The sequence below is a fragment of the Fulmarus glacialis genome, unplaced genomic scaffold, assembly GCF_000690835.1.
Source record: "Fulmarus glacialis isolate BGI_N327 unplaced genomic scaffold, ASM69083v1 scaffold2929, whole genome shotgun sequence".
Taxonomy (NCBI): Eukaryota; Metazoa; Chordata; class Aves; order Procellariiformes; family Procellariidae; genus Fulmarus; species Fulmarus glacialis.
Genome location: NW_009231289.1, coordinates 13,491 through 29,335, shown reverse-complemented (window position 1 = coordinate 29,335; position 15,845 = coordinate 13,491). Strand labels below are relative to the sequence as shown.

Here is a 15,845-nt window from a genome sequence, read left to right as displayed (position 1 = left end):
AGGTGAAAATGTATATCCAGGTAGAGAGGACAGGACTGATCCTTCAGTAAACACTCTCTCTGTACTTTGACAGACTAGGTGCAGAAAGGAAGCTGCGGCCAAAATGCAGGTTTTGCGGAAACTGGAAAGGTTAAATTCTTTTTAACTGGGTTATCTATATTTTTCATGCCCTTTAAGGTCTATTGATAGATTTTAAATGGAACGCGAATAGAATAATTTGAGGCTAAGGACTGCAGGTAATTTGAAACTGAAGGTCAGCTGGGTTTCAGTTATCCACTATCTGTTGATAAGCCCGAGTAACTCTAATAGCTTGCCACCGTACAGTTTTCTTTTCCAGGAACTGCCCTCCTTTCTCCTTATCTATCTACTTTTGTTTTTTAAGTATTTCTGATGAGAGCTTCAGTAACTTATTTGATGCAGAAGTAGTGATTCACTTGCCTAGAACGCACTGGCATCTCTCTCTGCTCCCCCTGCCCCTTCCCAGGAGATGCTCTCTAGCCCTTTGGTCACAGCAGCCGCTTTCAGGGAGGGGGGACACGTTCTTGTCAGCAGCTCGGCCACTGCACCCCAGGGTTGGTCCAGGCTGTGTGGGTATATACTGTCCACACTTCATGACTTTTTGCTCCTTATTTTATCCTTTCATTTCAGCTCTTTTCCTAGTACTACTGAATGCAGCTCATCTTTGTTTCAAAAAAAACCAGCAGGCCTAAGGTAAACATTTGGAAATTTAGCACTTTGTAAAACCAGTATCAGGAGTATTTAGAGTATTCCTGTCATTCTTAACTGAGGATAAAGCCTCCTTTGGCAAATTGTCAGACGCCTATGAGACTTGTATCGCTTGCTGGCATGTCTGGTTTGTCCTTTCAAGTACCCTTGCTTTTTTCCCCAGTTGGTATCCATGTTTACTGCATTTATTCTTTCCAAAAGTTCCCCTATTTTTTGTTCATGTCTGGAAGATGGACTTCTTACAGAATGGAGATTTCTCCACTGTAGGTGTCACGTCTTTGATTTCTTCACTAAGTTGCACACCGCTTCTTGTGAATTACCAAACTATGTTTTTTTCCCAGAATAATGAATAACTTATTTCTGCAGGTTACTGCTTTGTCATCCAGCTGCTATGGCTGCTGATGTGCTTCTCAGAGCTGGCACTTTATACATATGAAAATTAAGTGGCTCAGGTTCAATTTCAGTTTACCCACAGAAAGGGCCTAGGAGCTACTGCTCCTGCCCTGCCCATTGCAACCCTTCTCTTTTACTCCCTCCAGCAGGGCTTTTGCTACCAGAACGTCTACTTCCAAGTGGAGCTAAGTAGCACGTGAAGGATTCGTCCCTTGGCCTTTCACTGAAACTGCCCTAAGTGACACATCTGTTTTCTACAGCTGTTCTTGGTGTCTTTGCTTCCATAGAGCAGTAATCGGAGCCCTGCTGGAAACCCTAACCGCCCATATGTCTCTTGGAGAGAGACATTTGCAGAATAGACAAAGCAGTGAATTAATGTAGGAAGGCGATGCAGATAGTGGGTTCTACAAATCAACAACTTTAAATTTTGCTGGTTCTGATATTTCATCTCACAAAAAGAAAGTGAGTGATGATTTCTTTTTTTTTCACTTCTAACAGATTGAGGATTGTTTCCAGGGGAGCTGGAAATATGCAAATTATTTTAGCCCAAAGTTCACTTACTAGCAGATACTATTCTTCATCTTACTGTTGAGTGAGTGAGCAACGGTTACCTACAAACAGTCTCACAGTGGATATTTTTTTTTCTATTCTCATTAGCAGGAACCTTGGGGAGGGCTTTCTTCTCCTCCTACTGTAACAACTGAGGCTAAATTTAATTAAATGTGGTCCACAATCCAATTTATACTTCCCCGTAGCAGGAAGATGGAACAAAGAATCTGCGCTGTGACACTGAAGGATTTGTTTTTTCCCAGCTGCTGTTAGTAGAATTTGGGGCTCTGAGTAATTGGGTTCAAACTTGTCAGAAAACCTTCGTTTGAAGTAGACATTTTATTTTCTCACTTAGAAATTACATCTTTTACCAAATCAGAGCAGTACATAGACAAATATATTTGAAGCTTGGCAGAATTTATATCATCTTATTAATTTGGTGACATATAAAAACACCTGGCTGTTACTACTGTTTGTTTGATAGTTATAATCAACCAACATGTGATTATCATTTTACATTTTTTAGGATTCCCACAGACAGAAGAAGTTCTTCCATCATGATAGGGGTTATTGTTTTGTTTAATTAGTAAAAATACTAACTACTTCTGCTCGAAGTTTGGCATACAAAACATTTTTTTCGTTCCCAGAATGCAATATTGTCATGTTTCTTAAATCATCTATTGAGTCAAATGCAGTATTATTTGCTATGTGAAATTGAGACAAGACACTGAAATATATTTTTGGATAATATCACAGTCATGCTCAGAGGATCGGTAATCACACACCGGGACTTTCCTTTTGCAGACTCAGGCCACATCTCTACTAAAAAATGATGCAGATCGAGGTCCGTCTGGTCTGACAGACATATTGCCCAGCAAGGCTTGCATTTGTACAGGTAAATCTGTACAAGGAGTGTGAAGCGTGGTGATACAATTTAGTTCAAAGATTTATTGGGTGGTAGGCACCATCCTTCGCTCAGCACTGAGTGGGTGAGGGAGGAGCTCCAGTCCCCCACTGCCGTGGGGACACCTCACTGATGCAGGGTGGTGGGGAGAGTCCCCGGTCCGTGCTGTCCCTGAGCCCTGCACAGCAGGTGCCAGTGAGGAGGGTGCCCAGAAGTGTGCCAAAACTAAACCAGACTGTGCAGCTCTGGCATGTTGCTCGCGACGGTGTCTTTGCCCCACTTGGTTGACTACAGTAGACAGGACCTTATGCAACTACAAGGATGTACTCAGGTGAGTAATTAGCATGGGACATGGACATAAAGTTTTAAAACTGCTGTTGAAGGCATCACAGGGGCATAGCTGTTTGTCTCAGGGAAGAAGAGGAGCATCAAGGATCTGTCGAAGCAAAAAAATACCAAGTTTTTTTAGAAGAAAACCACAAAAGTGCCCAATACGTTAAATTTGTGATTTTTAGGTGTTAAAAGTGTAAAAGATAAATGAGCAATGGTAAAACTACTTTGCTGCATGTTAGGCAGGTTGGGCTGAAAAGGGATGTGGGTAAAATCCTGGCACACAGAGCACAAATTGCGGTTTCATTTTTGTCCTTAAGTGGACTGTGACTTCACCTTGGGACTTAAAAAACTGTCAGTGAAAGTCATGCCTGGGTCAAACGCGCGCTCTTATTTATGGCATGCAGCGGGGTGTGTGTAGTACTAAAAGTGTTTTACTGACCTCTTAAAGATGTGCCATGCATGGAGAATAATTTTCACAGGATGTAGGGAGGGCATTTTCTCTAGTTATTAATTCCTGAGTCTTATCACAGTGATAGTCATCAACGTACAGAAGAGGCCGTGTCTGATTGATACACAGATTTCATGGCTTTCCCACTCGTCTTGCTGCTCAGGAGTTTCTCCCCTGCGCTGCTACCAGCATAACGCTCATTTTAACAGCTATGTCACCTGCCAGAGGTTCAGAATAATTTATTTTTTGTCAAGAACAGACACATCTCTCAACATCTAATTTATAGAAAAGGCCTTCAGACATTTTCACTTGTCAGCTGTCCACCTGAGATATTAAGAAGGAAGGGTTTTATTGTGGCAGAGCTTAACAAAATGAAATGGTGCTCACGTATGTGTGATAGGATGTGTGCCAGCACCAAGCCTGGGGTGATTTCAGGGAGGCATTGGTGGGTGGGTGATGCAGTGTCTGTCGTGGAGCGGACACTGCTGCACTGTCCGAAGTCAGTGCCGTCCTCAGCATTGTGGCAGCCGGGACAGGGGCTTAGCCTGGCTTCACCCAGCTTACAAATAAGGAAGCTGATTAAGATCATTAGGTTTTCGTTACTGTTCTGATTGTGACAAACTGATTTTTTTTTTCTGCTGCATACTTGCCTTTATACTGTGTTCTGCACTTTGAAGAAACTTTAGAAGAATGTTTTGAAAGCAAATGCTGCAGCTACCAAATATTTTGTGCTTAGTGCACAGGCTCTACAGTGAGGACATACATAAACTGCTTGTTGAAGTACTGGTGCAGCACCTAGTAGATGACTACTTGTTTCTGCTTGATCTCGGCTAGGGCAGAAAGATGTAAAATGTTCTTTGAATTGTCATGTTACATCTTTCAAGACAATAAACTCTTGGAGTTTGGGATAACAGGGTGCAGAAAGGGCATCTAAAATGAGGGTACTGAAGGAGTGGAGTTGCCTTGAATTATTTCCAGGGTAACTGAGAACTTGCTTTCACTACAGATCTTATTTTGTCACCAGCACTTGCATATTATTCTGAAAAGTCATAATAATTATGAAAGTCTGAAATCTGTTTTAGATATTTTTACTATCTAAATTTAATTAGAGGAGGAATGAGTTAATAAAAATACTAAAATAATTTGAGTGCTAGGGAGGGGTGAAAAAATCGGACCTGTGTCTGCCACGTTGAGATAATTAAGCAGTGTCAGGCAGGACTCAAGGTTCCCCAGTGCTTCAGCAGCTCCTGCACGCTCAGAACGCCATCTCCAAAGTGCAAATTAAAACGGGAAAGGAAAGGACTACCGCATCTTCCGTCTGCCTTACAATTTCCTCCTTTTTGCTGCTGCTTACAGGGGAAATTGCTAAAACTGATATAGCAGTGACCAAACACAGTTGCATGTTGAAAGCAAAAGATTATCCAGAAGTCCTCCATGGCAAGAATGGGTTTGTTTAATGAGCTTGCCTGCATTTTAATACAAAATCGACGATGGTGATCCCAGGATCTGTAAACCTGTGTACATCCAGCATTCCTTTAACATTTTACCATCAACTTTAAAACTACCAGCTGCTGCTCCTTTTCTTCTCCACTTCTTGCCATTTGTCGCTGTAGTCTGACGGGTACATCAGTCGTCTCAGAGGAGCCCTTTGGAGGGCAGCAGTCCGCACCACCCTGTAAGGAGACTCTATGGCCAGTTGGCCACCGCATCCAGTAGCTGAGGAGCTTAGGGCTGTGGGCCCAGAAATACCCACAGAGGTGGGGCACTGGGCCTGGAAGTTTAATTGAAATCAGACTGTTTTCGGGAATGCTTATTAAGATACATTTCTTGACTTTGCACTCCCACGGTCATTTTACATTGGCAGAGGCTCGGTGATGGTTCACCTTATATTGCTTGTTTCAGTGTACAGGTAATTAGCTCTATAAACAGTGACCTGAGTGGTAGGAAACTGTAGCTATGTCCTCAAGTCTGTTCTGGCTTTAAAAGAAAGTAAAAAAATACAAACCAAGGGGACAGACTTTTTAGCAGGGCCTGTTGCGACAGGAAAAGGGGAAATGGTTCTAAACTAAAAGAGGGTAGATTTAGACTAGATATAAGGAAGAAATTTTTTACGATGAGGGTGGTGAAACACTGGCACAGGTTGCCCAGAGAGGTGGTAGATGTCCCATCCCTGGAAACATTCAAGGTCAGGTTGGACGGGGCTCTGAGCAACCTGATCTAGTTGAAGATGTCCCTGCCTATGGCAGGGGGGGGGGGGTACATGACTTTTAAAGGTCCCTTTCAACCCAAACTATTCTATGATTCTATGAAATGATTATACTAATTTTTAAAAAGCAAGTATTATGAGTTCTTCTTTAAAATAATGAATTCACAGGTAGAGAATTTCTACAAAAACGAGGAGATTTTTTTTTTTTTAAGTTCCAGGTGGCCTGAAATGAAAGCATACAGCGATGTGATATACATATGGAAATGTAAAACCTGGCAGCAGTTTGGCTATGAAGAGCAAGAGAATTGACTGTCACCCAGAAAAATGATACCTTGTAGTTTGATTTGATTTGTAAACCAGATACAACATTTCAGGACCAGTAAAATCGCCCCACCTGTACAGCAGTGTGTGTTCACGTCAGAACAGCTTCTCTGCTGATCCCTGAAGATCATCCTGTTCGTAAGGCTGAGTTTCTCTTGCAGTCCCAGTCTTGTGGTTCTGGTGCCTGCATGCCAGGCTCCGCCGCTCCCCAGCCTGGCCACCTCCACCCTGTCCGCCTGCACACTGCCATCAATGCAAAACGGGCAAGACTCCCAAAGAGTTCATGCATGCTCCTGCCGAGCCTGGTGAGAACGTAGTATTTCACTCACCAGTGTAAGCTGCTGCTGGGAAATGATCTTTGTTACAGCAACCAACTTTTGGGAAGGTTTTGAAAGAGATGGAGGCTGATCTGTAATGGCACTGACACGCCTGGTCCGAGCTACGCCTGCCTTTCTCTTCCCTGCTCTGACAATACCCGTGGAGCGTAACCAGCAGGAAACACTTCTTTTCCCTCTATGGGTTAGTCCTTCTGTCTGTCAGCAGAAGTTCTGGTACTGAGACATGGTGACCTGGGAGGGTTGTGTAGCCTGGATGTAAGAGGGAAAACGACTGCCTGCTTTGATAACAGTATGTCCATTGGATGAGCGTAAGCTGCTTGTAAGTTTAAGTAAAGATAGTAATCCCAGCATGAGTAAAGTTAGTGGCAAATCTCTATTGATTTCAGGAAGGTCAGAATTTAGCTTACAAGCCTTGAGACATGAATTTCCTGGGAGACGTGAGCTTGACCATCGGTTGATGCTAAAACTGCTTTTAGTGCTCTAGAAATGAAGGGTTCTTTTGTTCCACTTTATGAAGTGGTGTAGCTGAAATAACATTTCCTTAGGTGCTAGTTAAAATGTAGAATTTACAATCTAAACACAGAAGAGCAAGTATGTATCAAGGATATAGCATAGAGCATGTACTGGGTGGATTCTGTTGAATAGTTAAGAGACAGTCTGTGTTCTGGAAAGAAAGAATTTTCTATACAGAGAAAATAACCAGAAGGAAGGATACGTTTCATCTACCGATTAGAGCAATCACAACAGTCTATAATAACCAAATTAAATAATAGGCTTATAGAAATCTGTGGCCAGGAAGGGTATGCTTTTTTCTTGTAGAGTGCTCTTGTCAATACGGCATTCCAGACATTGCTGCAAAGAATTATTCAGAGGAGAGCCATGAGTCATTTTTCTGTTCTGCTGGCAGATACCTCATTGGTAAGAAGAGGAGAAAGATTTGGACATACTGAGTTTCCTTTTAATTTTCTCATGTGCCCAAAATTTAAGTCTGCAAGGAAAGGCTCATGGTATCTTTAACAAGCATAAAAAAACGCAGATGGTCTAAATCCTTCGGAAGCTTCAGAATGAGTTGTCACATAGATCTTGACAGTTTAGATGGCCTAAATGGGTTTTTAGACACCTACTGCATGATTTCCTGTCAGCTTGGGAGACAAAGATGCCCACAGACTCCTTGTCTGTCTCTTTCTCTTTTTTTTCCTTTCCTCTCTAAGGCTATAGGCCTTTGCCATGAATGCCATGGTTGGGGTAGTGTCTGCTTTGTTTTGTTTTTCTTAAATGTGTTAGGGTGCTTATTTGATGTGGATTCTTTGCTCTTCTTTTGTGTGCTGGTGCTTTGCAGAGCTGATTCGTTCGTCTGGAGGTGGGGCAGTTGGATTGCAGGAGAGCATCTGCTCCCGCGGTGGGAGGTGAGGGCTGGGTCAAGCTGGTGAAAGACCTTGCATCAGGGCATTGAGGCAGAGGAGACGTCTTGCGCTTTGCTCTCTTCTCTTCTGGTTGGCAGTGTTTTTGGGATGAGCTGGGATTTCTAAGGGGTAGAAGTTTTTGTCCTCAGAGTCCCAGCTCCTGTGACCAGAAGGACAAAGTATGCCGTGCTCAAGTTTTGGTGGGACGTGGTGCCAGCGCTTAGTTATGGGTGCAAAGGAGCAGCTGCCGCAGAAGCAGTGGCACTCAAAATGTGGTGCAGGCAGACTGCCTGCTTAAACCCACGGTCGCTTGGCAGTAGCACTGTGGCAAGAAGTGTCCTGCCAAGTCGTGAGCTGGCACGCTGCCCTCCATTCAGGCTCGGACTGTAGGCAGCCAAGTGACCAGCAGCTGTGGCTGTGAATAGCAGGAGGGCGTTAGTCCAAGAACAACAAGAAGAAAAGCTTCTTCAGTTACGTATAGAGGTTTTCTTGGCTCTTCCAGACATGTCATCCTATTTCAAGGGGAACTGGAAAGTGGAAGGTGCCCTAATGCGGTCACCCCTTTTGGATCCCATCCACTGGGATCCCCCACCTACATGGTTTTGGTTGGGGGCATGTTGCTTAGTCTGTAGCTGCAGTAGGTAGGAATGTGTTTACTTGAAAGTGTAGAATAAAGTTTGCAGCTGCAAGGATAGAATTAGTTTTTAATCTGCTCTCTTTGTTTCAGCATGACAACTGAAGCGACCTGTAAACAATTGTCTTCACCCTGCAAATGGCTTCTACATCAGCTTTCCTGCTAATGGCTGCACAAGGACTGTTTTTATCTTTAAGCGTGCCAAAGTGCTTGAATGAACGAAGCTCACCATTTTTAAAGGGGTTGACAGATGTCAACAGGGGCTTCAGATTCCTGACTGTTTGTACAGCACTTCAGATACCAGGCATGATTCTCACTCCCCATCCATTTCCACAGGCTACTACAGCCTGGAGATGTGTTCTGTCGAAGGCAACATCAACACATCCCCAAAAACCCCCAAACAAACAAAAAGTCTGAGATGAATTGTCTGGGACATGGCACGAAGCCAAACAGTAAATTTAGAGCTGGGGTGTGCATTGCAGAGGTTTCACTTTAAATGGGAACATGCATAAAGCTGTATGCTCAATGTCCTATGTGAAATTGGCTGGGGGGTAGAAGAAAGTCCACAAAAGTCCTGCCTTCAGAAGCTCAAGGGCATCACTGTCTATGCAGCCATACTTCTTACTTGCATGTTGAACACAGGAAAGTGATTTCCACTAGTCTGTCATAGAAAGTTAATGTTGTGGGACAGGCTCATGATCTATTTAAAGGCATTTCTGCAGCAGCCTGCGAGATCCTCACCCCAACATCTCTCATCAGCTGTCAGGCTGGTGGAATTTCCTGGCTTTTGAAGTGCTTGTGGTCCGGGAAAATGGCAGCGAGGACCTGGAAGAGAGCATGAGCCAGACTCCCTGCCGACCACAGAGCTTCCCTCACCATTTGTTATAGAAACACTTAAATAGCTTTCTAGCCATGGCTCTGAGCAATAAAAGCTTGTCCGGCACTAGTACCCTTAGGCTGTGTATCTCACAGAGGAGTATCAGCAGCTGGGCCAGAGCACCCACCACTGGGCTGATACCTCTCATCATCTTTATCTTCTTGTCTCCTGAGAGGTAGTGGAGTGCTGATGTGGGTGTGGGAGTGCTGATCCTAGGGGTGACATGGCGTTAAAGACTACCAACTGTGCACAGGGGCACCTCCAGGCCCCCCTCAGTGATTGCTGCTGCGGTTTCTCTGCTGGCAGCATCCTCGGTGGGCTGGAGCTAAGCGCTTTCCTGAAACAAACCTAAACTGCAGATGTTGGCCAGCTGCATTCAGCTGGACCAAAGCTCTGCCCATCTCAACAGAGAAGCCAAAAGCAGGTTCCTTACAAAGGCAGGAGGCCGGGATGAAACTGGAAAGATCAGTCTGCCAATGCAGCACCCCAGCTTCTAGCAGCAGCCTCAGAGATGAGCCATTCCCAAGCTAAGTAACTGAGGCGCAGTGAGAGTCACGTAAGACTCAAGTGTCTTCAGGGAGGAACTGCAAGATGACTAATGCTCCAATATCTGCTTAATTACAAGTGCATGTCGGTCACCAGATGATATCTAGACTGATTTTAAGGTCTGAAACTTTTCCTATGGAATATGATCTGGATATCATAAATGTGAGAATGAGGGAGATGCGTGTTGATAGCTTAGTGGGGAAAAAAAATGACAAAGTTGTAGTGGTTTGGAAATACAAAGTCTAAGACACCATACATTGTCCTCTGTGCTTTTGATCAGACATTTCTGAGTGTTTTAAAACTAATCTAAAATTTAATTTTTTTTTGTGAAGGAGGTATTTAAAGAAAAATGGGAGGTAATACGGGTTTGTCTGAAGTTACCCAGCAGATAAAGACCTGCAAACAATGGCTCGTGAGAGCCTATTTGTACTCTCAAATAATTCTGATGAGCTGCTTGCTTTTATAATCGTTCACAGGATGGGGCCCTGGGGCTGTTTGTATTATTATCCAGTAATGCTACTGGATTAATATGTCTGCGTAGTTTGTATATTGTAATCATGACTTAAATATAGCTCAATGCCAGGCAGGGTGAGGTGGCAGGTGGGAGCCTTGCAGTGCAGCCAAGGGGGTGACCAGGGAGAGGTGGCTGGCTCTGCGGCACCTTCCAGAGCTTTCAGCAAACACCAGAAACCATGCTAGGGCTGCTCTGTGAGCACGAAAGTTAATTCCACTTAAATGGGAGTTAAGGGTGGCAGGCTGAAACAGCTCTTGGGGTGGCTCGGGTGGGAAGCAGCTCGTGGCAGACGTGTAACAGCCCCACGAAACATTCATGAGAGTTGCTTTGGTCAAGAGTTGGTAATGAGGGTTCACGGTGGTCTGGAAAGTCTCTGAGGGCTGACAGGACTAGGCACAGCCTAGTGCAGCTTGATGGGAGCACTGCAGCGTCGCAGGGCAGGGACGCAGACGTTGCAGTGGGGAGTACTGCGGTGGGGCGACAGTCTGCACGCAAAGCGTTGGTCTGGCAGCGGGTTAATTTGTTTAATACTGCGTCCAGCTTCTGAGGTGAGGAGGGGGTTTCCTGCAGCTTCCTGGGATGTTTGGAGGAGCCCGGTGGAAGCAAAGGTGACAAAGTTTTGTTCCTTGCTGGTGTGTGGCCAGTGTCATCGTTGTGTGTCACATCGCAGTATATCTCACCATGAGTGCCTTCAGGTGGGGCACTGGCCTATAACTAGTTACACATACCTTCTCCAGGGTAATATGGTGTATTACTGCAGTGCTATATAAGTAATTATTTATAATACTGTACTGTGTGCAAAGAGGTAACCTCGACGAGTTTATTTCTGATTATGATTTGGCTGATGTCAGTAGTTCAGCTTCATCCACTCTATACTTAACTCTCAAAACAGCTATAATCTTGTCTCCTTTTGTTTTTCTTAGTGCACTGATTTAACCTCTAGTCAGGAGAAAATAAAGATCTGTTGAAAGGTTAGAGTTATATCTTGAAGGCTGCCACAAACAAAACCTAATTTTAGACTTAATGCAGTAATTCTAGAGGATGATGTCAATGAGGGCATAATTGAAATAATTTTTAACGTGAAAATCTTTAGAAATAAAACTTTACTCAGAGGTTATTGATTTAATTACAGTCACATTAGCTGCTTCCTTACTTTGGTCGTGTGTGCAAATCTTGGACAAAGGATGGGGTTTTTTTCCACTTGATGTGAATTCAGCCTGTTCAAGCTGCAGTGTAAATGGGTGGGATTCCTTTTGAACCAGCTGTTGGCCAGAAAACCAGTGAGTATGACTCAAAGCTGCTGTACAGAGAAGGAGAAGGTGTTAATTCGTCCAGGGTTTAAACATGCCTGTTCCTGGCACAAAATAGCGTGGCAATCATTTGACATCAGCCACCCCACAGAGCAGAATAGGACAATGTCATTGTCCATTATAGCTGGTACCAGTTCGACTTTGAATTTAAATGTGCTAGCAAACTAGAGTAAAGGCAGGCACCCTTCTGTTGCCTGCTGCACCTGTCTCCGTATCTATGGAGTTTGGGCTCTACTAGTTTTTAACTTGGCACCTTCTTGGCATATTGGGTATTTCTTTGAATACGGTGCAACAATTTTCCATGCTGCTCTTTGTAGCCCTAGAGAAATCACATGAGTGGATTGGTTAAAGAAGATAACGTTGCCTTGGTGCATTTTTCTGTAGCAGTAGGTAATGGATAGTCTATGTTAGTTAATAGTACTTGGACAGTTGTGATTTTGTGATGCACAGCTGCTCAGGCTGGCTGGCTGTTATGCCAATGTTTGTTGGGGGTTTTTTGTTGGTTTTTGTTTTTTTTTTTTTAAATCCACAGCTTTCTCTTATCAGAAAGTGAAAATCACAGCATTTGCTGATCTGATTTCTTATTCATTGCCATCTCCTCAGCCTGCCACTATGGCATTACACACGTTGTTAGTAAAAGAAGAATTAAAAAGTGCAGGAGCAGAAAGACATGAAGGAGAAGTGCTTTGCTGAAGTCTCCTCTGGACAGACTCTGTTCAGCTGGCACAAGTGGGATATGCATCTCCCCTTTTTCTCCTCCAGTGGGAGGCCAGAGGCTCAGCCTTTTGGAGCCAGCATGTTCTTTCTCCTTGCCAAGATTCAAATAGCCATAAAGTGTGGAACTTCCTTCATAAGGCCGCAGTCCCCCACCTTACTTAGAGTTTGGACACCTCCAGACACCATCAGCTTTTGGAAATCATGCTCCAATTTTATTTTCTAATATACAAATTTGAAGGAAGCCACTACTGTCCACTGGAAATCCAGACGGCATCAGAAAGCTAATGCAATTTCTCATATTGTACCTGTCGTCCCTTGTTCATTGTTTCCTGTATCTCTATTCATGTATTCCTGTTTCTAAAATTTTTTTCTTTCCTGTTGCTATGGTAAAAGCCCACCTAAAAAGGAAGAATTGTAGCAGCAAGATCCACTGACCTACAAAATAATCAGAACATAGTTGCTCTGTACAGAGCTCTGCTTTTAAAGTAACTGGTAGAAAATCTGTAGTGGGAAAGGGAGATAGCCAAAGTACAGGGACAATGTACATGATTTGGATTTAGTCAAAACTCCAATTCATGGGCAAAATTGCTGCTTCTGATCAGTGAATCTGTACAACTGGTTTCCTATACGCAGGAATTTTCCGTGATTGCAATAGTAAAAGTAGTGGACACCCAAAAAAGCAGTCTTGGGTTTTTGTTTCTGTTAATAACCTTCCTGCTCAAATGTGATTTTCTCCTCTGTGTACATGAATGTCATTGATACAGTGTTGTATTACAGTGGCTCATCCTTGCTGGAGGCATGGTTCTTTTCCAACAAACTGATTTGAAATGAAATGAAAACAAAACCATGAATTTTTTGGTTTACCTCCCAGACTGTAAAAATTGATAGTTTCATTAATGATTAACACAGCAGCTGGTAGCTCAAAGGAGATCTGGAAGAAAACACTGCAGTGTCTCCCTCCTCCAGTAAATATATTGGCTTAACAGTTTTCTGTGCTCGTCCTACCTTATTTCAGTATACACATTTGAATCCCAGCAGAGTGGATCTCTGCCTTCATACCTGGTTTAAGATCAGTAAGGATGCATTAGTTCGTAGTTGCATCAGATAATTTTTTGCAATGTTACTACTACTTACTGGTTTGCAGTTCCCTGTGATGTTAGCAGTGGTTTTTAGAATGCTTTTCTGTTTTGAACCAGTGAGGCATCTATGATTTCCAACATCTTCTTACCCACAGCATGATTACATCATTAGGAATCAAGTAAAAGTTCGCAACAATTTTGCATTTACATGGACATCACTTCTGGCATATTATTTTGCTATTGATAAGTCCTTGTTATAGCATTAAACTGTTTAAAAAATATACACATATATTATGGTCGCAAAATGTTTACTCCTGTGTTTACTCCACAATGTTGGATTACAGTGTGCCTGGGCAGCTGACAAAACTCTAATGAACCGGTCTCTCAAAAGAACCAGAGGGATGTTTTTAGACTAAGTGTTCCCAGAATGTGATTAACTGCTTAGCGCTCAAGAAATAAAAGTGCTAAAAAAAATCCAACCTAAAATAAAAACCCTACCACATAGCAATTGTGCATATGGCAAACAGCATACGATACAGTGATAAGAAATCTGGAGGCTTTTGCCTGTTACTCTAGACGATCACTGTGAGCATATATTCTCTTATACTGGTTTTGTTTTATGTTAACAAATACACCTCAGTCTCTGGAACCTTGTGCAAATTTTCAAATAGCTATCTCTAAATATAGGTACACTTTTTCCTCTATAAATGCTGTAAAATATCGGTGAATGCATGTATAGTACACCAGTTCCCTCCCTGGCAGAGATGGGGCAGATGCGGAATCTGTGCACAGTTATGGTGGATAATGCCTCCAGAGTTTATCACAAGGTTGTTTCCATGGTGTACATGATGATACCAACCAGCATGGTCCACCTGGCAGTCAGCAGGCTGATCCCAGCCCAAAGGGTGCATGTTTAGCCTGCCGTTTTTCAGGGCAGCAGAAGGAGCTGCTGCTCAAATGGTTGCACAGCACTTTCTGCGAGGAGATCACTCTGAGCCAGATGTTGTGCTCATGCCAGGAAGAGGATGGGAGAGGAAGGCAGAGGCAGGTCTTATGCTCACATGAGCCCAGCAAAGTCCTGAGCCCTTGATGTAGCTGCTTGTGAGACAGACAGCGGGTGGGAGGATGCTGTGGCCTGGGGCATAAGCGTGTGGTGGCAGAAGTGAGAGCTGCCACTGCTGCGTCCCACCACAGGACCTGAAATCCAGATCCAGCTGGTGTAGCTGCAGAGGCTGAAGTACGCTGGAGTGTTTGTGATTTTGGTTGGTAACACTCAATTCTCATTTGCTTTCACTGACCTGAGTGGATATATGCTTCTTTCATTAGAGATCCGAGCTCAACTCATCGAGCAGCAGAAATGCCTGGAGCAGCAGACTGAAATGAGAGTGCAGCTTCTTCAGGATCTGCAGGATTTCTTCCGCAAGAAGTCGGAAATAGAGATGGAGTATTCCCGAAACTTGGAAAAATTGGCAGAGAGGTTCATGGCAAAAACAAGAAGTACAAAGGACCATCAGCAGTACAAGTAAGAGAGATTTCCTTCCCCCTCGCCCGCATATTAGCCATTGCTGGAGTGCTATGCTGCTCTCTGCTTCTGCTGGTTTTGACTACTGCTGGGTTGAGCCCAGGTTCAAAGACACATTTAAAATTCCCGCCCCTATTTAGCAGCGTAGCAGTCTCATTGCAATTGAAGGTAGCCGGGTGCCTAAATACTGTTTTGTTGATTTGGCCCTCTGCAATTATTCATGTAAGTTTCTGTCAGGTGGTTTCAGTTTCTTAAAAGGTAGGCCGCACACATATTATCCCTAACCTACCATATGGAATTTAAACCACCCGAAATACAGCCAGTATCTAGATGAGATGCCCCAAAAGGGCTTGAAAGCTGTGTGCTGATCTGTTGCAGTGGAGTTGATAGGATTTGAAAGTATCTAAATACAGGTCAATCACCATCACAAAAAAAAAGGACAGGAATTTTGGCAAAAAAGGCATTAAGAAATAAAACGATTTTGATTTGTTGTTGCATGTGACCTTGTGCTACCTCTTGACCCCTCTTATTCCTGAAAGTGAATATGATGTGACTGTTATGCCTTGCTTACAATTTAATGTACCCTTTCATGGCATAGGAACTTGCATGCAAAACAAAAGTGGTCAGATAGTATCTGGCAAAGCATGTGTACAGCATGTTTTCTAAAGTGTTTCAAATGCATTATTTGTTGGCATAGTCTCGTATGCTTATTTTCCTGACTTGAGCTGATTAATGAATGCATTTGCCTGTTTACCAATATTTTGTACCGGGTCCTGCACTTCGGCCACAACAACCCCATGCAATGCTACAGGCTTGGGGAACAGTGGCTGGAAAGCTGCCCAGAGGAAAAGGACCTGGGGGTGCTGGTTGACAGCCGGCTGAACATGAGCCGGCAGTGTGCCCAGGTGGCCAAGAAGGCCAATGGCATCCTGGCCTGTATCAGAACTAGTGTGGCCAGCAGGAGTAGGGAGGTGATCGTGCCCCTGTACTCGGCCCTGGTGAGGCCGCACCTCGAATCCTGTGTT

The 15,845-nt window shown here is 43.7% G+C and overlaps 1 protein-coding gene across 1 annotated transcript in view; it reads left to right on the top strand.

Moving 5' to 3' along the window:
* Positions 1 to 14,624: 14,624 nt before the first annotated feature.
* The window catches only part of LOC104081667 (SLIT-ROBO Rho GTPase-activating protein 1-like), a gene marked incomplete at both ends in the record, with an annotated part of 12,220 nt that continues 10,999 nt past the window's right edge, over positions 14,625 to 15,845 (top strand). Inside the window, one exon of the mRNA XM_009584502.1 lies at positions 14,625 to 14,820. Within this exon, the coding sequence (XP_009582797.1) occupies positions 14,625 to 14,820 (196 nt within the window). The remainder of the gene's footprint in view (positions 14,821 to 15,845) is intronic.